This window comes from Nyctereutes procyonoides, unplaced genomic scaffold (genome assembly GCF_905146905.1).
Source record: "Nyctereutes procyonoides isolate TBG_1078 unplaced genomic scaffold, NYPRO_anot_genome, whole genome shotgun sequence".
NCBI lineage: Eukaryota > Metazoa > Chordata > Mammalia > Carnivora > Canidae > Nyctereutes > Nyctereutes procyonoides.
In genome coordinates, this window is record NW_026575145.1 from 12717263 (window position 1) to 12743903 (window position 26641).

The 26641-nt window shown below is 35.2% G+C and overlaps 1 protein-coding gene across 3 annotated transcripts in view; it reads left to right on the forward strand.

The window, feature by feature from the left end:
• Positions 1-26641, forward strand: part of BAZ1A (bromodomain adjacent to zinc finger domain 1A) — a 91253-nt gene that overhangs the window by 52385 nt on the left and 12227 nt on the right. The window contains exons 10-22 of one of the 3 annotated variants that reach the window (XM_055309258.1): positions 1648-1743; positions 2406-2544; positions 3832-3978; positions 8573-8668; positions 8791-9015; positions 10516-10681; positions 10945-11058; positions 14415-14539; positions 18519-18560; positions 18897-19493; positions 21137-21300; positions 22014-22168; positions 23528-23676. In XM_055309258.1, the coding sequence (XP_055165233.1) occupies positions 1648-1743; positions 2406-2544; positions 3832-3978; positions 8573-8668; positions 8791-9015; positions 10516-10681; positions 10945-11058; positions 14415-14539; positions 18519-18560; positions 18897-19493; positions 21137-21300; positions 22014-22168; positions 23528-23676 (2215 nt within the window). The remainder of the gene's footprint in view (positions 1-1647; positions 1744-2405; positions 2545-3831; positions 3979-8572; positions 8669-8790; positions 9016-10515; positions 10682-10944; positions 11059-14414; positions 14540-18518; positions 18561-18896; positions 19494-21136; positions 21301-22013; positions 22169-23527; positions 23677-26641) is intronic. The other 2 variants (XM_055309259.1, XM_055309257.1) reach the window with 2 other exon arrangements.

Consider the following 26641-nt stretch of genomic DNA (forward strand, 5'->3'; position numbering starts at 1 on the left):
GCACATTTAAATTGCCTCTAGTTTCTTGAGCTATTTCAAATAGGCCATTGGAATGGATGTGGAGGTATATGTACACTCAAGAAAATGTAGAGGACAAGAAAACCACTTGTAAACTAAATGTGGTTATATTTAGGGATAGCATTTAAAATTTTTTTTTTTATTTATTTGAGAGAGGGGATGGGCAGAGGGAGAGGGAGAGAGAATTTCAAGCAGATTCCCTGTTGTGCATGGAGCCTGATAATGGGGCTCTTTTCCCAAGACCCTGAGATCATAACCTGAGCCAAAAACCAACAGTCAGATGGTTAACAGGCTGAGCCACCCAGGTGCCCCTAGAAATAGCATTTTTTAACACTTGAATTTATTTCTAATCTTTATTCTGGGCCTTAAAAAAGATGCAGCATCTGTAATTTTGTAATTTTTCTGTTTTGTTTAATGTTGAACTATTTCTTCCTGGTATTAAGTAATAAGTAAGGTGGGATTTTTAGTAACTGCATGATAGTTAATCAGATAAGTACAGGTAAGTGCTTTAAAATTTTTTGCTCATAAAGAAAATAATAAAATAAAATAAAATAAAATAAAATAAAATAAAATAAAATAAAATTTTTTGCTCATCAATAATGGTACCCTATTCAAATTTATAAATTAAAAGTCTTTACTGTTTTTGGATTATGTCCCTGGATAAATCATAGAAGTAGAATAATAAGTCAAAGGGTAAAGATACTTAACAATTTTTCTATACACATACATAGATATGTGTTTGCTAAACATGCTTATTTTACACCCTTAGCAATAGTGAATGAGAATACCCATTTATGGGGTGTAGGGGGAAGACTTACTATAGCAGACTACTTAAAGCACAATTAGTAAGTTCTGTAACTATCTCTAGTCGTTTTATGTTGAAAATTTGATAAGTGCACATCTGTTACCTCCAGTGGTCCTGAATTTCAAAGGAAGAGCATAATATTAACATGTTACATATCTGTTGGAAAATAATTATAAAATATAATATAAAATAAAATATTTTATTTGCACTCTGCTTTATTGGAGATTTTTTAGGGTCATTATTTATCTTCCAGTGTAAAATACCAGAACCAAAAAGTAAGGGTATCAAAAGACCAAATGAGCAAGACTGATGACCTGGATTAAAAGAAAGAAAAAAAAAATCTACAAACTGTGTTCTGATATTGCTTTTACTTACCCATCCCTCTGTCCTTAGGCTATTAGGCTTAAATGAATCTTGAAAATAACTAGGTTACAAATATGGGGGGAGGTTTTATTTTAGGTACTCTAATAATTTGTTACCTTACTTTGTCAAGATTCAATTGATTTGAAGTAGGAGAAGGGCCCCTATAGGCAGTCAGATTGAATTAATATTTATCCAGGGGCTACTCTGTGTGAGACATCTTCCATCTTTGTAGCAATTGTGTTAGGCAGGCATTGTTTTGATCAGTGGTTCTAACACTTTACCATGCATCAGAATCACCAGAAAGACTTATTAAAACATCAACTGCTGGGTCTCAACCCGAGTTCCTTGTTGAGTAGGTCTGGTTTAGGGCCCAAATATTTGTAATTTTTACAAGTTTCTAGATGATGCTGATGCTGCCTTATAAAATTCTTATACAAATTTTTATTAACCCTTTGTTTTAGGAAAGAGAAAAATTACGTGAAGAAAAGCGAAAATATATGGAATACTTAAAACAGTGGAGTAAACCTAGAGAAGATATGGAATGTGATGATCTTAAGGTATAAGTATGTTATGTGATATTTCACACCCATACTCTATGTGCTGTGTGGCTTTGCTGGTGAAATTTTTCTTTCTTTTTAATAGTGGCTTCTTCATGTTTAAGAAGAAATAGCTAATTAACCAAATGCAGTATTTAAGAGTTCTGAAGCGACACTGTTAGTAGTTTATAACAAACTTTGATAATAATTCTCATTCTGCAGATATAATTGGTCATTTGTATGATCGCTGATAATCCAGTATTATCATTTCATCTCAGTTCATAAGGAATCTCTTCTAAATTTAGTAGATGGTAGATTAATTCTATTCCATATCCTAAGGAGATCCTGCTTTAAAGTTAATATTGATGCAGCTAATGCCTTGATCTCAGAATCTAGGTTAAAAGTCCCTCTTCATTAGAAGTATTGTCAGAAATACACATCAGCCCAAAGCTGTTCTTAGTTTGGTAAAGAAAAAAGTCCCTACAGACTGTGCTTTAGTAAAGCTGGCATAAGGCCAAGGCAACCATAATCTTAAAAGTTCCAAAGTTGATTGTGATAAATATCCAGGGTTGAGAATCACTAGTCTACCTGAAATAAATCTTACTCAGTAAAAAGTATATATCTACCTTTTACAGTTTTCTGTACTTGACTTAAATAGTTATATAAATTGTTTAATCTTCCAGGAACTTCCAGAACCAACTCCAGTGAAGACTAGACTACCTCCTGAAATCTTTGGTGATGCTCTGATGGTTTTGGAGTTTCTTAATGCTTTTGGGGAACTTTTTGATCTTCAAGATGAGTTTCCTGAGGGAGTAACCCTAGGCAAGTGCTATTGCTATGTTATAGTTCACCCTAAAATTAGTAGCTTAAAATAATAAATCATTATCTCTCAAAGTTAGAGAGATAGAGTCACTGGAACTAGCCGTCCAGCCCTTTCTTGAAGTCTCTCATGTGGTTACAGAAAGTGGCTGGGACTGGAGTTATCTGAAGGCTTACCTGACTGGGTGGGTGTTCAAGATAACTTCCTCATACAAATGCCTGGTGCATCAGTGCTCCTACATATGGCATCCCACTCCATCAGGATAGCATATACTACTTATGTGGTATCTAAGGGCTCCAAAAAGAAGAGGACAGAAACTGCCAGTCTTCTTAAAGGCTAGGCTTGGAACTGCAAACCTTATTTCTGTCATATTCCATTGGTCAGGCCTGCTGGGATTTAAGGGAATGAAGGAATCGATTCCTCTTCTCGAAGGTGTCATGGCTTATGAAAGTTCAGGGGAGAAAGGAGTTGACATCAGCTGCATTTAGAGACAAGTTACTGCCTACCTTTAATTTGTGATTCTGTATTGCCTCTGTACTTTTACTTTTATAAACATAAGAACTACATTGAGGAGGGCTTTGAATCTCATTTTGGATTTTTAATTGTCAAATAGCTAGATAATTTTCTTAAAATCAAAATAAAGCCCTCAAAGACAGAATTATAATGCCATTGTTATTTTAATAAAAGTATATTCTTCAGGAGGGCTTTTACATTCCCTCAGTTTCTCTTTATGAGCAGAGTGAGGCATGAATCATTGTGCCTTACAGACCAAGGTCTAAACAATGCTGGTTTAGGTAAGATAAATTAGATAAGAAACATTTATGACTTGGATACAATATTAAGATTACACCTAATACTAATGATTACCTCTCCTTTGCACTACTTGGTAAACAGTAATGTCCCACATAGCTCTTGAGAACAGTGGGACAATAACAAATCTTTTTTGAGTTGTTATTCAAATTAGAATAAAATGATGATTTTTAATATGTGCTTTAATTTGCACCTGAAATTTAAACTTAAAATGAAATATTGTATTGATCCGAGGAGGCTAATTTTGCTTTTCTTGAATACTACGTAGTGATTTTGGCTTATGATTTTATTATATTTCATTGTAATCATTATAATTTTTTTTTATTTTGCCTTGGATAATACTCTACTTTGATAAATAGACACTTAAAAAAATCATTACACAGGCTGTTGTTTGATTAAAATGTTTATTATTCCAATGGAGTTGTTTTTTTCAGTACATGAACGGAACTTTAAATTCATTTTAAACATTTTATTCACAGAAGTGTTAGAGGAAGCTCTTGTAGGAAATGACAGTGAAGGCCCACTATGTGAATTGCTTTTTTTCTTCCTGACTGCCATCTTCCAGGCGATAGCTGAAGAAGAAGAGGAAGTAGCCAAAGAGCAAATAACGGATGCTGACACCAAAGGTCAGAATTCACTATTATTGCTGATTGATAGTAGCTTTGTAGCTTTGGAACTGATTTTTGAAGGTTATTTTAAAATTTACCTTGATTTTACAGTTACAAAATACAACTGTTCATGTTCCCCAATTCTTGAGTCATATATGAACAATACATTATCAGTTTCATAAAAACTAATGTATCCTGTTTCTGATGACCTTAAAATATCTACTCTCATCCCACAATCTATCTTGCTTTTCATTCCTTTAGATTTCCCCTATGATTTAGGAGCATTACAGATGTCATTGACCAGCATCTCTGATTCCAAGAGATTCTTCTAAATGGCAATGATTTTTTTTTTTTGCCTCCACCTAGGAAATACTTTAATTATTGTTATCATTACTTTAAATTGAAAATGCTATTGCTGATTTCATTTGAGATGTGACAGTTTGTAGATAAGAGTCATGTAAAATTTAATTTTTTTATTTCACCAACAGTTTGAACTAGAAATTTTGCTGTTTAAATTCTATGCACTTAAATATCTAAAGTCAGTGTATGGCACATATTAATGTAGGACTAATTCTTGGAGAAACCCTTTCTTATTTTTAAAACAGAGTATGATCACTATTTTGTTTAGAACTTACCTTAACCAGAGGAATTGTTAAGCATTTGTATTAAGAGATTGATTTGCTTCCTGAATCATACTCTCTGTGAACTTTGCCACATAAGAGATTTAGGATCTGAAGCCTTTTTAAACAGTACTTAAGTGTATTTGCATAAAAATTCACAATAAGAAATAAGTTTTGGGAGACATTTTGTTAGCATTCTCTATACAAAAAGATGGGACATTGTTGCATTCAGATAGTATTGTTGACCTTAGATAACTTGAGCTTGTATTTTTATGCCTGGTTCCTGAAGCAACAGGATGATGATAAATATGCATCTGATGTTGATTATCTTTTTATTTTACAGCCTGAGTTCAAACAAAATATATTCTCTAACTTGAGTGCTAACCACCATAGGTCCCTTATCAAGGTCATTTTAATAGTGTTGTCCCTTATATCATCTCAGATGACTTAGTCCATAAAATGAGACTGAACTAAAGGGAAATTAGAAGGGCAAACCATTGATAAAAGTCTAAAGATTTTCTGAGATAACAAGTACCAGCACTAAAAAAGAAAATGTAGCAGATACTCATTCTTTTAGCCATTAAGTTCTTTTAATGACCAGTAACATCACAGGGTTATGGACCAAGTTCTGACCATAATATAAGGTATAAATTTGTATTTAATTCAGGATTTGAGGCGGACAAATTTTGTAGTTTTGTAATGACAAAAAGTGGGGTGACAAGGAAATTATGTTGGAAAATCAGATAGCATAAAGAAAAAATATATGTGACTACTGGCGTTTGTATTGCCATTGTAAGTTCCTTTCATGATTTGTTTGATCTGTAATTTTTACAGCTCTAATCCTGTATAGGACTATCTATACATACTAATACAAGGTCTACCTCTGAATAAGTATTGGTCATTAAATAGAGGTTTTAGTGTTCCTTTTAAAGCTATTTATTTAAATGTTAGGGAGAGGAAAAAATATGTTTTGGAATTTTTCCACCCTTTTTCACTTCCCTGGTGTATTGGCTGCATTTTACAGTTATTTCAGTTATAGTAGGGACCCTAGGCTATTCTCCCAAGCATTTTCCTCATGTTTTCCTATCGCCGTAACAAAAAAGCTTTGCCACAATCCTTTCTGAAAGCAACAGATGGGGACGCCTGGGTGGCTCAGCGGTTGAGCATCTGCCTTTGGCCCAGGGTATGATCCTAGAGTCCTGGGATCAAGTCCACATCAGGCTCCCTGCATAGAGCCTGCTTCTCCCTCTGCCTGTGTCTCTCCCTCTCTCTCTCATATGAATAAATAAAATCTTTTAAAAAAATAAATAAATAAAAAAGCAACAGATGTGAAACACTATATATGCAATATTTCATTTACCATCCTTGTATAAATAGGTATAATAGATTGGTAGATTATTATTAATTATTTTCTGCTTTTAACAAAAACTTTGACTTAAGGAGTAAGTAACTTGCCCAAAGACACATGGCTAATAAAGTGATGGGGGATACAGACTCAGCCAGTCTGCTCTGGAGCCTCATAATGGCTATGCTATATTGCCTCATAATATGGCAAAGATGTTGAAAATTTGAATATTTGTTTCCCTAGCCTTGCCTATAAAATTATCTGTCTTCGAGAAGATCTGAATTGTTTGGCCTTTGATCTCCCTTTTTTTGTATCAAATCTTGGAAATTAATCTTACATCATGAGCTTAAAAGACCTTCAAAGTATAAGAGGAAGAGCATCCTCCTTAAATAACATAGTTTTGTGTATTTACTGAAATCTCATTGTTTAGTGTTAGAATTGTAGATTCTAGATTACTATGATGATAAATGAAACTTTCAGATAATCATAACCTATAGTTCAGCTGTACAGATGACCCTTGAAGAACACAGGGGTTAGGAATGCCAGCCGTCCCCACTCCCAACCAAAAATCCACGGGTAACTTTTGACTCTCCCAAAACTTAATTGCTGGCAGCCTTAATGATAATACAAACAGTTAACATACATTCTATATGTTATATGTATTATATGGTTTATTCTTACAATAAAGGAAGCTAGAGAAAAAATGGTGTGGAGAAAATACATTTACAGTACTCTACGTAAAACTGCTTATAAGTGGTCCCACAGAGTTCAAACACATGTTATTCAAGGGTCAAATGTATTTTCTTGGTATAATGTATCGAAGTAACTGTTTCTAAGCAAATCCTAGAGTAATAATGCAGTTTTGTGAGAGTGCCATTTTTGTAGATAATTGAATTAAAGAATACATATTTCAATATGCTAGTTTAACACAATTAAAAGTAAACTGTCATATTGTTGGTTGTCCATTTCCTAAGGCCTTTGTAACTTTGTCTTAGGAAATTAAAACTTACTGCAGATAACATAGGTTAAATGTGGTGAAGAGTGCCAGTCCACTTTTATAGCTCTGTAACTAAGACTGTTGTTAATTTTAGAGTGCCTATTAATTTTGTTTGGCTTTCCATGTAAAATGAAAATCGAGGAAGTTTTAGTTCTAGTATTTCCTTGGTAAGGAAGAACATAATGTCTGTCATTTAAACTGGATTCGTGGCCTGGTAGGGATAACTTCTGCATATAATGCAGTGTTTAGTCAGATAACTTCTCCTTTGTGGTAGTGTTCTTTCTTTAACCGCCATGAAATTGTCATTGGTTGTAATCAGACATGATCCCAGAACTGCCTTTTTCCTTTTAGTAAAGGACAGTAGTTCTGTTCTCTGAGGTTCATTTTGTCAGCTTGTGAACTTTCAGAAGGGAAACATAGTGGAAGGTTAAGGAACCACGGAACCAGTTTAGCCCAGTGATTTTCCAGCTCTAATCCATGGAATGCTGTGACTTGTACAGGGATTCCTCAGTGCCACTTGCAGGAAAGTTGGCAAGATGATTGGGCAGGATTATCATCTCCATATCCCACTGAACAAGGGAACTTTTATCTCTTTTGTATTGTACTCCCAAAAAATATTTGAAGAATTTAAAATACTGATCTAGACTCACTCCTTTAAGAAAAATGAAGCCAATTAAGTCGACTTGTCTAAAGACAACACAACTAAGAACTAAGGGACTGGCAGAGCTAAGACTAGGGTATGTATTATCTGACTCAATGTGAAGTTACACCCACTGTGCTATAACAAGAGTTTTTTGTAAGCTTGAAGTTTTGTAGGCTTAGTTTTTTTTTTTTATCATTTGTGTATTATAATTAGGAATAATTGTATATGCTAATTCTTTAAATACATTTGTGCCAGTAGATTTATTCTGTAGTTCTGTTTGTAAGCTAGGCATGATTTTCAGAGTTAAAGCAATTAACTTAGAAAATACAGGGAAATCTTCCTGTTGTTTCTAGGATTGGAGAGTCTTCAAAATAAAAACAGGAACTTTAAATGAAGAGGATAAATCAGTGGTTAGAAGACAGCAGTGCTATCATTGTTTTAGTTCTTTGTGCTGGTTTTCTGATTATAACCCATATTTTGTTATGATTCGATCTTAAAATATTTTTAAAAGATTGGAGATCTTCAAATACACTCTGGTTTTGAAAGTAGACTTTTCTAAAGTTATATTGAGTGAGGAGATTTGTTTTTAATTCTAAAGGGCATTTTACTATTTTTTTGGAATGTATATGTGCATCTTGATAACTTGGGAATTATCTTCTATGTTAACTAAGGAATAGTTAGTACATGAGTGTAAGTACATGCCCTTAATTCTAAAGGGCATTTTACTATTTTTTTGGAATGTATATGTGCATCTTGATAACTTGGGAATTATCTTCTATGTTAACTAAGGAATAGTTAGTACATGAGTGTAGTACATGTCTTAGGACTTACAGTTCTAGGTGGACACTAGGCAGGATGTGAATGATGCTTGTTGTACCTAGTGTTGGTTCTTTTGAGGCTCCTGAATATTAAGCTGTTTGCTGTTCCTTTCATCATTTTAAAAAGGCATTATTCCCAAATATTCCAGCTTTGATTTGCACTAGAATAAAGTGTTTATTTCCTTAAAGATTTAACAGAGGCTTTGGATGAAGATGCAGACCCCACAAAATCTGCACTGTCTGCAGTTGCATCTTTGGCAGCTGCATGGCCGCAGTTGCACCAGGGTATGTGTGGGTTTTTTTTTTTTATTGGCTTTTTATTTTTAATTTTATAAAGGTACATTTTACATTGTTGAGAATCTATTGCTTATGTTCTAAATGACTATTTCATTTCTTAACAACTATAGGCTGCAGTTTGAAAAGCTTGGATCTTGATAGCTGCACTCTTTCTGAAATCCTCAGACTGCACATCTTAGCTTCAGGGGCTGATGTAACATCAGCAAATGCAAAGTATAGATACCAAAAGCGAGGAGGATTTGATGCAACAGATGATGCCTGTATGGAGCTTCGTTTGAGCAATCCCAGTCTAGTGAAGAAATTGGCAAGCACTTCAGTGTATGATTTGACACCAGGTAAACTTTGCAAGTTGGAATTTGTATAACCTGCCCACTTCCTCCCCTCTTCTATCTCTTTAGCCCAGAAAACTAGGTACTGATGAGAAGTGTTAGATAATATCAGTTTTAATTATTTTTTTCTAAGATTTTTATTTATTTATTTGAGAGAAAGTACAAGCAAGGAAAAGGGCAAAAGGAGAGAGAGGAAGCAGGCTCTCCGCTGAGCAGGGAGCCCAGTTTGAGGCTTGATCCAGGACTCTGGAATCATGATCCAAGCTAAAGGCAGATGCTTGACAAACTGAGCCACCCAGGCACCCTGATAGCAGTTTTAATTAAAAGAGAACGAGAACAGTCCTTAAAAAACATTGTTGGAATACAATTAGTGACCCAAATGGAGACTACTGTTGTTAATTCGTATTAGCTTTAACTCTTTCTGATTTTTCTGTTCTTTTTCATTTGGATTTTCTATTACTTTAAAAATTTGTGGTTTATCTACTAAAGTGAGAATTAGCTAGCTTTCACTTTTATTCGTCAGTATATCAGAAATTTAGTCTGTAGCTGCTAAATTCTAACATTTACTTGAATAAAATTTGAGATATGAGAAATGGTATATAAAGTTAAGATGTAGGGGACCGCCTAGGTGGCTCAGCTGTTGAGCGTCTGCCTTCGGCTCAGGGTCTGGTCCCATCGTCCAGGATCAAGTCCTGTGTCGGGCTCCTTCTGGGGAGCCTGCTTCTCCCTCTGCTTGTGTCTGTCTCTCATGAATGAATAAATTTAAAATTCTTTAAAAAAAAGTTAAGAAGTTATTTTTCACTTCCATTTTTTTTAAGATTATTTATTCATGAGAGACACACATAGAGAGAGAGACAGAGACACAGACAGAGGGAGAAGCAGGCTCCTTGCAGGGAGCGTGATGCGGGACTCAATTCCCAGACCCAGGAACACACCCTGAGCCTAAGGCAGACGCTCAACCACAGAGCCACCCAGCCATCCCTTTCACTTCCTTTTTTAAATAAAAAAATTACAGTGCACAAATATGTAAAGCTTAATTTAATATGCTTATTTAAGAGAACATGTAATAAAAGTAGAGTGCCTTCATTCCTAAGATTTATATAGGTTTTATAATTTATAGTAGTGTTTTTGTGCAGTATTTTCAGGGAGTGATTTGCCTATTGCCATTTTTTAATTTCATATGGTAATAACTTAGTTTTTATTTGAACTTCCTAAGTGAGCCTAAAAATTAAAACTTGAAAAAAAATTCTGTCATTAGAGAATTTTTCATGTCTATTTAACTGGTCTATATGGTACTTATTAGTATTTAAAATGCCTTGTATATCACATATCTGTTAATTTGGATTCAGAGGTGCTTTTTTCTGAAGACATGCCATTAGCGTGTTTGATCTTGAGGTTTTTCCTATTCTTTATTAAGCATTTTCACATTAAGCCACAAATTAAGATTTTTCAAACAATTCTTTTTTATCCTTGATGATACAGAAGTTATTTACCAATTTTTGACAGGAGAAAAAATGAAGATACTTCATGCTCTCTGTGGAAAACTACTGACCCTAGTTTCTACTAGGGATTTCATTGAAGATTATGTTGATATATTACGACAAGCAAAGCAAGAATTCCGGGAGTTAAAAGCAGAACAACATCGGAAAGAGAGGGAAGAAGCAGCTGCTAGGTAAGAGATAATTATAGTCAGTTGTGCTAATGAAGGCTGTTTATTTCTTTGCATCTAAAATGATATTTCACATTGGGCTGTAATGTGATACTGGCTCACATTGATGTGTGATAGCTTAACTAAGAGATTATGAATGAATTACTACATTATGATTTTGTGATAACATTTAAAGCACCTTCCATAATTTTTTTTATTAAAGGCAAGGTACTAAAAGTTAAAAGTATCTTCCATCAAATAGACTAATATTTTATGTTAACTTTCAGAATCCGTAAAAGGAAGGAAGAAAAACTGAAGGAACAAGAACAGAAAATGAAAGAGAAACAAGAAAAACTGAAGGAAGATGAACAAAGAAATTCAGCTGCAGATATATCTGTTGGGTATGGTTTGAATTACAGTGCTCACCAGACTTTATACAAAGAATAAAAATCAGGGGCACCTGGGTGGCATGGTGGTTGAGCATCTGCCTCTGGCTCAGGTCGTGATCCCCAGGGTCCTGGGATCAAGTTGCATCAGGCATTCTCCCTCTGTCTAGGTCTGAAATGCTGAAGTTTTAAAAACTAGTTTTCTAGTTTTTTATTTATAGGTACATAATAATTATACCAGTAGGCCTATGAAATTTACATATAGGGAGTCCTCAGGTATACATGTGTTATGTTAAAAAAATACTTTCAGGGAATCTAGAACTCATTTTCTCATAGAATTAATGTCATAAATGATAATTGCCCAGAAAACCTTTCAATAGTCTATTTTAAACCAGTAATACATTTCTAGCATTACTAGTGGTATCTCCCCGCTCCACCACCACCTATCACTTTTGTACACTGTGTTTCACAAAACTCCTCTGAGTTTATTGAGGAATAGGGATGAAATTGGAGGTTTTAATAGATTGGTATAGGGAGAAGAAGGAAGCACATTAAGTAATTTAGTGACTTAGATACTCTATTGCAATTTGAAAATATTTGGGATAAAAATAGGCTCTGAAAACAAGTGGGAATTTTTGCATATTGTAGATGGCAAACCGTATTCAAATTTTGCAGAAATAATTTTTTTATGAAATTGCAGAGGAAGGTTCTATAAATCTCAGTGTTCTGATATTAGTATATAGACTTTTAGTTATACTTGCATATAAAAATACCCATTAACTCGTAAGGTCATAGGTCACAAACATGTAACAGCTGTATTTTATATGGCCATCAACAATATTTTAAGAAATGGAATTTGGATAGATTAGCAAAATTAATCTGATACCTAAAGCACAAGCAATCAAAGAAAAAAATAATTGGATTTATTCAAGCTTAAAAACTTCTGTACTTTGAAGAACACTGTCAAGAAAGTAAAAAAGACAACCCAGTGAATGGGGAAAAATATTTACAAATTGTGTGTTAATAATGGTTTAATAGGGGATCCCTGGGTGGCGCAGCAGTTTGGCGCCTGCCTTTGGCCCAGGGCGCGATCCTGGAGACCCGGGATCGAATCCCACGTCGGGCTCCCGGTGCATGGAGCCTGCTTCTCCCTCTGCCTGTGTCTCTGCCTCTCTCTCTCTCTCTCTGTGTGACTATCACAAATAAATAAAAATTAAAAAAAAAATAATAATGGTTTAATATCCAGAATATATAAAGAATTCCTATAACAACAATAAAAGAACAACCCAATTAAAAAATGGGCGCAAAGGATTTTAATAGGCATTTCTCAAAAAAAAAATAGCTATGCAAGAAGCAAATGAAAAAGACACTCAACATCATTAGTCATTAGGGAAATGCACATCAAAATCACAATGAGATATTACTTCACACTCACTAGATGGCTGTAATCCAATTAAGGGACAATAAGAAGTGTTGGTGAGAATGTGGAGAAATTGGAATTCTCATGCATTGCGGGTGGATGTAAAATGGTGCAGCTGCTTTGGGTAAGTTTGGCAGTCTCTCAGATAATAAAATCATTTGTTTACCATACAACCCAGCAGTTCCACTCCTAGGTATACACTGAAGAGAATTAAGAGCATATGTTCATCCAAAAATGTATATACAAAAGTTCATAGTTTCATTATTCTTAGTAGGCAAAAAAAGAAAGGCAATAACCCAAATGTTCATCAGTTGATGAATAGATAAACGATGTATTTCTTCAGCAGAATGTTGGTCAGCAATAGAAAGGAATAGAATTCTCATACATGCAACAATGTGGATAAACTTTGAAAACATTATGCTAAAAAAAAAAAAAAGAAAGAAAGAAAACATTATGCTGGGTTAAAGAAACCAGTCACAAAAGGCCATGTGTTGTATGATTCCTTTTAGATAAAAAGTCCAGAATGGGCAAATCCACAGCAAAAAGTAGATGAGTTGTTACCAGGGTAGTGAGGAAGAGGAAATGGAAGGTGACTACTAATGGCTATAGAGTTTTTCTTTGGGGATAATGAAACTGTCCCGGAATTAGATAAGGGTAATGTCTGCACAACTTTGTAAATATATTAAAGACCACTGAATTTATACACTTTAAAATGATGATTTTAGTATATGTGAGTTATAGCTCGATTTTTTTTTTTTTACATTTTATAAACCTTTTGGATTTCTATTGAAGTATAATTGACTTATAACATTGTGTTAATCATTTAGGGTATATAACATAATGATTTGATATATGCATATGTTATGAAATAATTTTTTTATTTTATTATTTTTTTATGTTATGAAATAATTACCACAATAAGTTTAGTTGCTATTCATCACCTCCTATAGTTACAGATTTTTTCCTTGTGATCTCTTAATTTAAAAAAAAAATGCATTATAGATTCCACCATTTCGTACTTTTTTAATACTCATCTAGCCTAGCTTCACTCATTTTACATTATCTCTCTGGCTCCTAAGAACATTTGATTTTGCGAACCTCTGTTTGGTAAAGAACACAAATGGTGGAACTTATTTCAAGGTTCATACAGTTTTAGTTTTAATTTGGATAGCATAATGAATTAGATAAAACATCTGTCTTGTCATTCAGCCTACTTAGTATATCTGAAATGTTATCTACTCTCCTCTACTATTTGTCTACTTATCTACTTTCTAGTCTGAGCCAACCATCACCTCCGAGCCAGCTGCCTGGACTGATACATTGACCCATTGTCTCCCCTCATCTCCTTTCTCTCCCCGATCATTTTCCACATAGCAGCCGAAGTGCTTTCTAAACCCATCATTTCCCTTTTCTAAAACTCTTCTATTTCTTTTCCCATAGCTTTTTGAATAATGCCCTACAAAGCCAGGTGTGATCTAACCCTGCCTTTTTCTCATCCAGTTCTTGGATAACTTCTTTTTGTTTTATTATTTTCTCAAAATGATAAGCTCCTTCCTTTTCTCTTCAGCTCAGTGCCTTTGTACATGATATCCCCTGTGCCTGAAATGGAGATTTCTTCTCACTTGCTATCTTCGCCTGCCCAGTCTCCCTAGTCTCGGTTTAAATGCCACTCCCTCAGGCAAGGCTTTCTTGATTCTTGAGACTAGATTTATTTCTCATTGAAATGCTTTTATAGCACCTTGAACTTCTCATTTTTTAATAGTTATTACAAATTTTAATTGTATAATTGTGTTATTACCTGTTTTCGCTGCAAGAATATAAACTCTGTGTCTATCATCTTGTCCATTACTTCCTAAACATGATGGCTAGCACTTCATAAGCAGGCAATAAATACCTCATGAATGGAATTACATATTCATTAATGAAAATAATCCTTGTTTTTTTCATTAAGGGAGGAAGAAAGGGAAGATTTTGATACTAGCACTGAAAGCAAAGAAACAGAGCAAAAGGAACTTGATCAAGACACAGTCACTGAGGATGAAGATGACCCAGGATCACATAAAAGAGGAAGAAGGGGTAATACAGAAATTTCTTAAGGGCATGCCTGATTGTTTTAATTAATAAGGCACTTTATAACTCAGCTGTCCTGAAATATGTATTAGATTACTTCATTTATGATTCCAAGGTGTGTATGTTTCTTAAATGCTCAACTCACAGCTGTGATAAGTTTTTTAAATGGTGACCATTTTGTTTTAAAAAATGGTGTTGGAAGTTATATTTCGTTTTTATTCTCATATAAGTTATTCTTGAGGAAAGAGTGACAATATTCATTTTTTTTTAAGATTTTATTTATTTGAGAGAGAGCATGAACGGAGGGGCAGAGGGAGAGAGACAAGCAGGCTCCCCACTGAGCAGGGAGCCCAATTCAGGGCTCAATGTCAGGACCCTAGGATCATGACCTGAGCAGATGCTTAGCTGACTGAGCTACCCAGGCACCTCTTCTGATTGTTGTTGTTGTTTTTGTTTTTTTTTTTTTTAATTTTTTTTTTAAATTTTTTTTTAAATTTTTATTTATTTATGATAGTCACAGAGAGAGAGAGAGAGGCAGAGACACAGGCAGAGGGAGAAGCAGGCTCCATGCACCAGGAGCCTGATGTGGGATTCGATCCCGGGTCTCCAGGATCGTGCCCTGGGCCAAAGGCAGGCACCAAACCGCTGCGCCACCCAGGGATCCCCTGTTGTTGTTGTTTTTTTAATTCAATTTTCATATTGTTTTAATAGGCCCATTTCTCATAACTTCAACTTTTGGTTAGTCAGCGAGTTTTGTTGAGTTTTTGTATTTACTATTTTATATTAGGCCAAATAGAAATTTTTATTCCATTGCATACTCACTCAACATGTATTAAGTGCCCTTTAGGTGCTAGAAATATAAAAGTCAGTAATGCTTTTAATAGGTTCCATATGCTGAGAATAGAAATCAACTACCTTAAAATAATTTCATGAATTGCTGGATCAAGGGGAATACATTTTTTAAAAGTTGTTGATACAGATTACTTCTGAAGATCTTTAACTATCTTCATTTAACAACTATTAAAGGAGATTTTTAACTGTATTCTGTGCCTATAATTTTGTTGGTATCTTTTTTTTCTAAATTATTTGCTAAATAGTTATTACAAGTAGACAAAATCTGTATTGTGGAGGCTATATTTTCTGATTATAATGCAATTGATTTAGAAACGTAAAACAAAAAGTCTTCATTTGATTAGAGTTTTAAGACATTTTTAAGTAATTGGTCAAAGTAGAAACCATAAATGGAAACTAGAAAATAAAACTAATCTATACTGAAAAAGACTATCAGTACTATCAATTAACACTTGTTTGATACAGTCCCTCTACTTAAGAGGAAAATTTCTAGTTTTAATACCTATTAGGAAAGAAGAAAGGCAAATTGAGCTAGGTATTCATTTAAGAAGTCAGAGGTAGATAACAGAAAAATCCCTCCATAAAAGGAAACAATAGATATGAGGAGAAATTAATAGAAAGTAAAACTGTAATAGAGAAGAACAGCAAAGCCAACAGTTTGTTCTTTGAAAAAGATATGAACTAGACAAAGCTTTCTTGAAATTGATTTGAGGGCAGGGGGAAGGGAGTCTCAGTAAGGTTAAGGTTGAAAAGGGAAGCAGCATAACTATAGATAAAGTAGAAATTTAAAGATACAGGGACAGCACATACAGTTTTATGGCAGTTACTTTGAGAAAGTGGAGACAAGGGCAGCCCAGGTGGCTCAGCAGTTTAGCACTGCCTTCAGTCCAGGGCCTGATCCTGGAGACCTGGGATCCAGTCCCACATTGGGCTCCCTGCATGGAGCCTGCTTCTCTCTGTGTGTGTCTCTCATGAATAAATAAATAAAATATTTTTAAAAAATAAATTAATTAAAAAAATGAAAGTGGAGACAAGGGCAGCCGGGTGGCTCAGCGGTTTAGTGCCACCTTCAGCCCAGGGTATGATCCTGGAGAACTGGGATCGAGTCCCATCTCAGGCTCCCTGCACGGAGCCTGCTTCTCTCTCTGTCTCTTTCTCTCTCTCTGATGAATGAATAAATAAAATCTTAAAAAAGATAAAAATGAAAACCAGTGCACTGTATGATGCTGATTTTCTCTGCTTTGATCTTAAAAAAAAAAAGAAAAGAAAAGAAAGTGGAGACAAAAGCAAAATCCTAGAAAAAGACACATTATGAGAGTAGATTCATGAGGGCTGCCGGGGTGGCTCATTGGGCTTTTTGCTCAGGTCATGATCCTGGGGTCCTGGGGTCGAGCCCTATGTTGGGCTCCCTGCTCAGTGGGAGGTCTACATTTCCCTCTCCCCCTACCCTCTCACTCTCTCTCAAATAGATAAAATCTTTTTTAAAAAATGGATTCATAAAAAAAAATGGATTCATGAGAAAATTTAAAATGTGAATGGTCCTAAACCATTAGATATTGAACCAATATTAAAAATATCTCTACAGGGGTGCCTGGGTGGCTCAGTCAGTTAAGCATCTGCTTCAGCTCAGGTCATGATCCCAAAGTCCTGAGATTGAGACCCTCGTTGGGCTCCCTGCTCAGTGGGGAGCCTACTTCTCCCTATCCCCCTGCACTCCCCCTGCTTGTACTCTCTTGGTCTCTGTTAAGTAGAGTCTTTAAATAAATAAAATCTTTATAAATGAAGATAAACAAATAAGTAATAAATTTATGTATCTTTAATAAAAATGCCCTGTGTCAGGCTTCCTGCTTAGCAGGGACCCTGCTTTTCCCTCTCCTGCCCACTTATGCCTTCTGCTGCTATCTCAAGTATTTACTTATTTACTTTATTTATTTAAATAAAATATTTTTTTAAAAATCTACAGGGACACCCGAGTGGCTCAGTATCTGACTCTTGATTTTGGCTCAGGTTATGAGATCAGTGTAGAGCCCACTTAAGTTTCTTTCTCTCCCTCTGCTTCTCCCCTACCCTGCTCCTACTCTTTCTGAATTAAAAAAAAAAAAATCTTCCTACAAAGAAAACTTCAATCCTAGACAACTTTATAGGTGAATTTTCCCAAATTTTAAAGCAGATAATTCTAATCTCATACAGATGCTTTCAAGCAAAAGAAAGAAAGGAAGGAAAGAAAGAAAGAAAACTGACTCCCTGACCATCTAAGCAATCTGACAGTGCCTAAAATGGGAGAAGTTTAATTCAACACATCATAAAAGGCCAGGCAGCTCACCAGGAATCCAGGCTCTTTCTATCTTGTTCATACTGCCATCCTTAGGGTTTTGCTGCCATCCTCATGACCCAAAATGATTTATCCCCATGGCATCATTCTGGCTAGTTGAAAGAAGGAAAAAAGAAAGAGATACAACCCAGAGGTTACATATAATGCAGAATTCTACTCCCATCTCTTTGATCAGAAGCTTCTTATGTAGCCATACTTCCTGGGGAAACGGTTCCCGCTGGGAAGTGTCCTTCTTTTGAACCGCTAGGTACCTAACTAAGCATTAGGGGTTCTGTTACCTTGAATCAGTGGTTAGTAAACTATAGCCCATTGGCCAAATCTGCCCTGCCTGTTTTTATGTAATCCAGCTAAACTGGTTTTTACATTTTTAAATAGTTGGGGGAAAAATAATGATATTTTGTAATACAAAAATTATATGAAATTCAGATTTCAATGATCATAGTTTTAATTGGACTCAGCCATGCTTGTTCCTTTATATATTGTCTATGGCTGCTTTCATGCAACAGTGGCACAGTTGAGCAGCTGTGACAGAAACCATATGGCCCACAAAGCCTAAAAATATTTACTAGCTAGCCCTTTATGAAAGTCTGCTGACTCCTGCATTAGAGAAAGGACTGAACATATGTTGGAGAATAATAGACTCTGCCTCACTATCCAGTATGGAGATTGCAGTTTTTTGTGTGTCTCCTGTATTTAAATATACCAGTTGCCTACCAGCATAGTGTATTAGTCTGCTCAGGCTGCCATAATAAAATACCACAGACTGGGTGGCTTAAATGACAGAAATCTATTTTCTCACAGTTCTGGAGGCTGGAAGTCCAAGACCAGCAGGATTGATTTCTGGTAAGGCCTCTCTCAGCTTGCTATAACACCTTCTCACTGTGTCCTCACAGAACTGCTCCTCTGTGCCCACAAGTGTGAAGAGTGAGCACCCTGGTCTCTTTCTTACATGGATACTTGTCCTGAGTTACAGGGTCCCCACACTCTTTGAACTCATTAAACCTTAATTACCTCCTTAAGGACCCTATCTCCAAATATGTCACATTAGGGTTTAGGATTTCAACATAGGAATTTGAGGGGCATTCAGTTTGGTCCATAATACAAGGTAATTTAGGATAGCTTTGTTTTTCTGATGAAAATTTGAAATGTGATAGTGATAATCAAATGTTTAAACTATAGGGAAAAGGGGACAAAATGGATTTAAAGAATTTACAAGACAAGAAGAGGTCAACTGTGTAACAAGAGAGCCTCTTACTGCAGATGAGGAAGAAGCTTTAAAACAGGAACATCAACGAAAAGAGAAAGAGCTCTTGGAAAAAATCCAAAGTGCCATAGCATGTACCAATATCTTTCCCTTGGGCCGAGACCGCATGTATAGGCGATATTGGATTTTTCCTTCTATTCCTGGATTATTTATTGAAGAGGATTATTCTGGTCTCACTGAAGACATGCTGTTGCCTAGACCTTCATCATTTCAGAATAGTATACAGTCTCAAGATCCTCAGGTATCTACTAAAACTGGAGAGTCTTTGACGCCTGAATCTACCTCCAACATTGACCAAGGTCCATGTGATGATTCTGTGCAACTGCCAAAACCAGTGCATAAGCCAAATCGGTGGTGCTTTTACAGTTCTTGTGAACAGCTAGACCAGCTTATTGAAGCTCTTAATTCTAGAGGACATAGAGAAAGTGCCTTAAAAGAAACTTTGTTGCAAGAGAAGAGCAGAATATGTGCACAGCTAGCCCATTTTTCTGAAGAGAAATTTCATTTTTCAGGTAAATTTTCATTGAAAACTTTCTTTTATTTTCTCTCCCCATAATCTCTAGTTCAGGCTTAAACATTTGTTGAACTATTAAAGCTATATATAAAACACCTTCTTTTCCATTTGGACCATGCTCTCAGTTTGCAAGTTAGAGAATGTTTGCCAGTTAGAGAACAAGGTTCTCTAGATGTCGCTGGGTTCCACTTGGATGGAGAAACAGCAATGTGTGAAGATCCATCCTCTTTCTGATCTCATTTCCTGATCAGAGACTCGATACCTAAGGCACTAAGGTTAACATTAGTTTTAGAAATTCGACGTGATACTGAGAGTTCAGTCACTAAGGATTTTGACTGAGAGTCCAGGGACAGGTTCTCTTAGTGATCACTTCTTTGGAGATTGCTGCAACGGCAGATCAGGGAGCAGCATCTCTATATGATGGCTGGTTCATTGATAACAGATAAGAGAAAGCAGTAAGGCATTTGGGGTATAAGTTTTAATATCACTAAACAAGATCCTCTAGGTAAAGAACTGTTAAATTTAGGGGCATATTGTCATGACTACTTTAGTTCTCTTCACATTAAAAACTTTAGATCACAATTCTTTATTTAACAGCTTTATTGAGAATTAGTTCATACACCATATAATCCACTCATTTGAAGTGTGCAATTCAGTGGTTTTCATTATATTCACAGATGTGCAGCCATCACACAATTTTAGAACATTTTATCACCTCAAAAGGAAACCCTAGATTTGTTTTCTGTCTCTGTAAATTCCCCTGTCTGAACATTTTAAATGAATGGTATCATATAATATATGTATGGTCTTTTGTGACTGGGTTTTTTCACTTAGCATAATGCTTTCAAGGTGCATCCAAGTTGTAGCACATGTCAGTACTTCATACTTTTTATAACCAAATAATGTTCCATTATATAGATACATACTACATTTTATTTAACCATATATTAGTTGATGGATATTTCTGTGGCTTGCATATTTTGGCAGTTGTGAATAATGCTGTTGTAAACATTGCATACAAGTTTTTGTCTCAACATATGTTTTCATTTCTCTTGGGTGTATACCTAAGAGTGGTCATGTGATAATTCTGTTTAATCATTTGAGGAACTGCCATACTGTTTGCTGCACCATTCTGTATTCCTACCAAGAGTGTATGAGGGCTGAAAGTTTTCCATGTCCTTGTCAACATTTGGTTTGTCTGACTTTCAGATTCTAACCATTTTAGACATATGAAGTGGTACTTTATTGTTTTGATGTGAATTTCCCTAATGAGTAATAGTGTTGAACATCTTTTCATGGTCTTATTGGCCATTTGTATATCTTCCTTAAAGAAAAGTCTATTCATATCTGTTCATTGCCCATTCTTTTTATTGGAATGTCTTTTTATTTTTTTATTTTTTTTTATTTTTTTTGGAATGTCTTTTTATTGAGTTGTAAGAAAGAGTTCTTCAAATATTCTAGACTCAAGTTCCTTATTAGTTATCTAATATGCAAACATTTCTGCCCCCTCCCCGTTTTTTTTGCACTTGAGGATTTATTAAATGTTCTTATATCCATTATCTCATGATCATAACTACCACTTTTGGGAAATCATATTTTTTAGTAAGAAAATCATAATAAAGGTATTGATAACTATTTCAGACAAACCTCAAACTGATAGCAAACCTACATATTGCCGGGGAAGATCTTCCACTGCATATGATTCAGCTCAGATGTCTGCAGAAAGACAGCTTGAATTGAGGCTGAGAGATTTTCTTTTGGATATTGAAGACAGAATTTACCAGGGAACATTAGGAGCAATCAAGGTTTGTATCTGTTCCCATTTTTAATTTACCTGATTACCAAAGTTTTGGTCGTATTTGTTAATTTACTTGGTATAGGCAAGGTATGTGTGTTTTGAATAAATACATGGGAGTGATACATTTTTTATGAAAACTCAGTTTCTTCCCCTGTATCAAAGTATATATGAGTAGAGATCTTTCTTAAATATACAGTATGACTATCTGCTTTTTTAAATAGAATTTAATGAACATCATTGACTTAATTTTTAATATTAACTTTTAGTATTTTTTAAATATCTGTTTTATGGTATTTTCATCCGAGATGTTAAAATGTGTAAGGATATTTTCTTCTTCCTTGACTAGCTCCTGCCTGCTCTGCTGAGTCTGGTTTGTTTATTGGTTTCTTTGTTACCTTTTTAAAATCTGTAAGTAATTCATGCTTGATATGTGTGTTCTGTTCATTCCTTTGCTATATCATCTGTCACTTTTTTGCTACTATCAGGTGACCAGTCTTAGAATTATGATTTCCCTATATAGAAAGTGAGGTACTAAAGCTTCCATCTATGAATGATATGAATTTCATTTTGGCCACTTAGTAACCTTATTTTTAGATCCCTTTTTGATTCACAATCTGTTCTAGAATATTCATGAATTTCTCATATGTACATTGAATCTCATATTTCTTGGGAACAACATATGCCATTTTTCCAGGTTGATAAATTTGGGTTTTGTTACAGGTTACAGATCGACACATCTGGAGATCAGCATTAGAGAGTGGACGTTATGAGCTGTTAAGTGAGGAGAACAAGGAAAATGGGATCATTAAGACTGTGAATGAAGATGTGGAAGAGATGGAAATTGATGAGCAAGCAAAGGTCATAGTAAAAGACAGGTACAAAAAGGGTTTTTCTAAAGAAACTGTCACTTTTCCTTCCCAGTTCAATTGCAAAATTGAAAATTTTAGTAAATTCTCTTTTTCCTCAAAAAATTGTTTTAAAATCTTATCATGAGGACTTTTAAGACTTGTAACCACTGAAATGATCGTTTTCTTCAACCTCAGGCTCTCTTTTACTCCACTTTGTGCTAGTGTAGCCAAAAGACAGCTTGTTAGATAATGACAATTTCTCAAGCTTAAAAAGAAGTCTTTGGACTTAAGATTTTATTAATCTCAGAAAGTGACTAACTTTATACTATCCATTTTTCTTTTGTGTAGGATAACTTAGTAAATTGTGGTAGGCTTAATTATTATTTGAATTATTAATCAGAACCTATATCTGTATATCTATAGATAGATACTTTGACTACCTTGATAGTTATTTTTAGATAACTACCCTTAAGGAGTTTATTATCTAGAAAAAAAGGAAGATATGATACTGGGAGAGGAGACATAGTACTGAAGGCTTTGAGCAAATGGGTTTGTACATTTAAATGATCATTTAGCTGCTGAGATTGGAGGCTAAGGAACTACTTAGGAGGCAGCTACAAGTGTCCTAGCCAGTAAAAACTGAAGCTAGAGAAAAAGGTATAGAGGTAAACTGCCTGGGTGGCACCTGGGTGGCTCAGTCAGTTAACAAGCATCTGGCTTTGGCTCTGGTCATGATCCTGGGGTCCTGGGATCGAGCCCCACATCAGGCTCCCTGCACAATGAGGAGCCTGCCTCTCCCTCTGCCCCTTCCCACTGCTTGTGTTCTCTCTGTGTCTCTCAAATAAGTAATAAAATCTTAAAAAAAAAAAAAAAAAAGAGCTGCCTGGGATTTGTGTCCTTAAGGCTCATCATTGGGTCATCTACCTAAAACCTTTCTACCTAAGCCTTGTCTCATCCACCTTCCCTCCAAATATTTGCCCTTCTGACCTCCTTAAATGACTTGGTATTTAGTTTAGCTCTTGATTCACGTGTTTATTTCCCTTTCCTACTGGCTTACATAATCTCCTTTGAGATTGAGGAAACTGTTTTTACACAGATAATAAGCAAGCATTTGGAGGAATAGACTCAAGTTTTACCTAAGTGTTTTTGAATAACGTAAACTCTGGGCAGCCCACGTGGCTCAGCGGTTTAGCGCCACCTTCAGCCCAGGGCCTGATCCTGGAGACCCAGGATCAAGTCCCACATCAGGCTCCCTGCATGGAGCCTGCTTCTCCCTCTGCCTGTGCCTCTGCCTCTCTCTCTGTGTCTCTAATGAATAAATAAATAAAATCTTTAAAAAATAATAATAATAATAATAATGTAAACTCTTCCATGTTTTCATTGTAGACTCTTGGGCATAAAAACAGAAACTCCAAGTACTGTCTCAACTAACACAAGTACACCACAATCAGTGAGCAATGTGGTTCATTATCTGGCAATGGCACTTTTTCAAATAGAGCAGGGCATTGAGCGGCGTTTTCTCAAAGCTCCACTTGGTAAGTACCAGTTTGCACTTCAAAATATTAGTTGTACCTTAAATGATTTTGAGATTGCCCTGTAGGGACAGTTCCCTATAGGGGTGACTCAGTGGTTGAGTGTCTGCCTTCGACTCAGGGCATGATCCCGGGGCCCTGGGATCGAGTCCCACATTGGGCTCACCACAGGGAACCTGCTTCTCTCTCTGCCTATGCCTCTGCCTCTCTCTCTGTGCCTGTCATTCATTCATTCATTCATTCATAAATAAATAAATAAATAAATAAATAAATAAATAAATACTTTAAAAAAAGAGAGAAAGAGAAGAAAGAAAAAGGAAAGAAAGAAAGAAATTGCCCTATAATAGAAATTTGTGGACTGACACAACGAAATTGGCTAAAAATTTTAAGATTGTATTTTCATTTTAAAATGTGGGTTCTTGGGATCCCTGGGTGGCGCAACGGTTTAGCGCCTGCCTTTGGCCCAGGGTGCGATCCTGGAGACCCGGGATCGAATCCCACGTCGGGCTCCCGGTGCATGGAGCTTGCTTCTCCCTCTGCCTATGTCTCTGCCTCTCTCTCTGTGTGTGTGTGTGACTATCATAAATAAATAAAATCTTAAAATCTTCTCTATTAAAAAAAAATAATAATAAAATAAAATGTGGGTTCTTTCAGGTGAGAGGTTTTAAAATAATACTTAAAAGTCCTTTTTATTTTAGATACTCATCTTAATGACTGTCTTTTTATCCATTTCTGTCAATCTTTTCTTTTGTGTTTCATCAAAAGAAAGATTACCAAAACCTGTTACTGGCCAGATTCTGAATAATCAAAAATTGTACATAAATATTTGTTATATAAAACAGAACCCCAAAGAAGCTGCTTAAGTGTGGGTCACTGGGACACCTGGGTGGCTTAGTTGGCTGAGCAGCTGACTTAGTTTTGGCTCAGGTCATGATCTCAGGGTGATGGGATTGAGCCCTGCTTTGGGCTCCACAGTCAGTAGAAAGTCTGCTCAAGGATTCTCTCTCTCCTTCTCCCTCCAATCCTCCCTCTACTCAAACACTCTCATCTCAGATGAATAAATAAATCTTTAAAAAAATAATAATAATGTGGGTCACTAACCTGAGCACCATATGAGAAGCACTGAATCAAGTGTTAAAGGGTACGTAAATGAGGAAATGCTCTATAATTTATGGTAGGATGATAGAAGTGATACTATCTGGATTGTGTTTTAGCAGCGTGTTTCAAGTTCCAAATCAACTCTCAAGTCATAACTGCCTTGAACTTCCCTTTGTTCTGACATGTTAAATTAATTTATAATTCATCATATTCAAAGTAGTTTGTATCTCAGTAGTGGGGTGCTAGAAGAAACAGTTTTTTAAACCGTATCTTTTTGGTCTATTGAGAGCAACTTGAATTGACTAAAATCCTTTTTCAATTATTTGAATATTACCTTGTTGAGTACTAAGAACAGCTTTCATAAATATATAGTTCTATCAGAATGTGGATATATTTATAAAATATCAATTTGAAATTGAAGGGTTTATGGCCAGTATCTTATTGTTCTAATAAACCTTTTCATATTTTTATAAATTGATAATTCCACCATGAGCTCAATGACTCACTTTTCAGATTGGAAAATAGCAGTTAGAGAAATAAATATGTATGATCATAGCTCACAAAAATACTCATTTATATTTGCTATATCACTTATTTCCCAGTTTTCATTATTTCTTAATAGTTTCTGTGTCTAAATTGAACTACATATACAAAGGATCCCTTTCTACTATTTTTTACAACCACATAGGAATCTACAATTACTAAAATTAAAATTTTAAATAAAATTTATTTGTAAATTATGTAACTCTTATAAATATTTCACTACTATTATTAATTCTGTGATTCCAAAAGAGAGAAAACACAATTCTGCTGATTTTCTTCCATTTCTGAAACTGCCCATCAATTAAAGTTGTTTATAAAATCAAGGAGAATAAATAAACAAATAAATAAATAAATAATATCAAGGAGAAAAATATCAAATTGTTTAATGTGTCCATATTTTCATCAGTATGTTATTAAATATTTAAACATAAAGGGGAAAAGTTAACACTGGGAGATGTTGCAGCTTACAATCTAGTAGGTTATATGAGAGCTGAGACCTATAGTTCTGCTAGGTTGTATACAGCAGTGCTGGAACATTCATTTCATCCTAAGGGATATAAAAGGAACAATTTTGGGATGCCTGGGTGGCTCAGCTGTTGAGCGTCTGCCTTCGGTTCAGGGTGTAATCTAGGAATCCAGGATAGAGTCTCACGTCAGGCTTCTTGCCGGGAGCCTGCTTCTCCCTCTGCCTGTGTCTCCATCTCTCTCTCTCTCTCTCTCTCTCTCTCTCTCTCTCTGTCTCATGAATAAGTAAAATCTTTTAAAAAAAGAAAAAGAACAATTTCAGTTTGAAGTCTTAAAAAAGGTGAAATAAAACTTCAACTTACTTTGATGGTAAATGTTGATCAAAGTTTAGATATTGATTGTTTATAATTTGATTGTTATCTACCATTGCTGCCCCGTAAAAAGTTAATAGAATAATTGATGTCTGTAGGTTTTTATATTTTGTTTAAGCCTTTGGGGGATCTGTTTTGAATGGGACCACAAGAACTAGAGGTGCCTCTGGGGTTTGAAGATAATCTAAATATTTAAAGCAAGGTTATCAAGAATATCCTTAATCTGGGGGAGAAATGTGGGTTCTGCTTTATGAATGTTTGAGATAGAATATAAAAATTATCCATTCTTTTGATTATTTTTCAGCATAGCAAATTCACTGTGGTAGGAATTTTACCAGTTTAGCTTCAGAGATCGTTTCGGTTTCTTTTTTTCTTTTCTTTTTTTTTTTTTTTTAAGATTTTATTTATTTATTCATGAGAGACAGAGAGAGGCAGAGACATAGACAGAGGAGAAGCAGGCTCTATGCAAGGAGCCTGATGTGGGCCTCAGT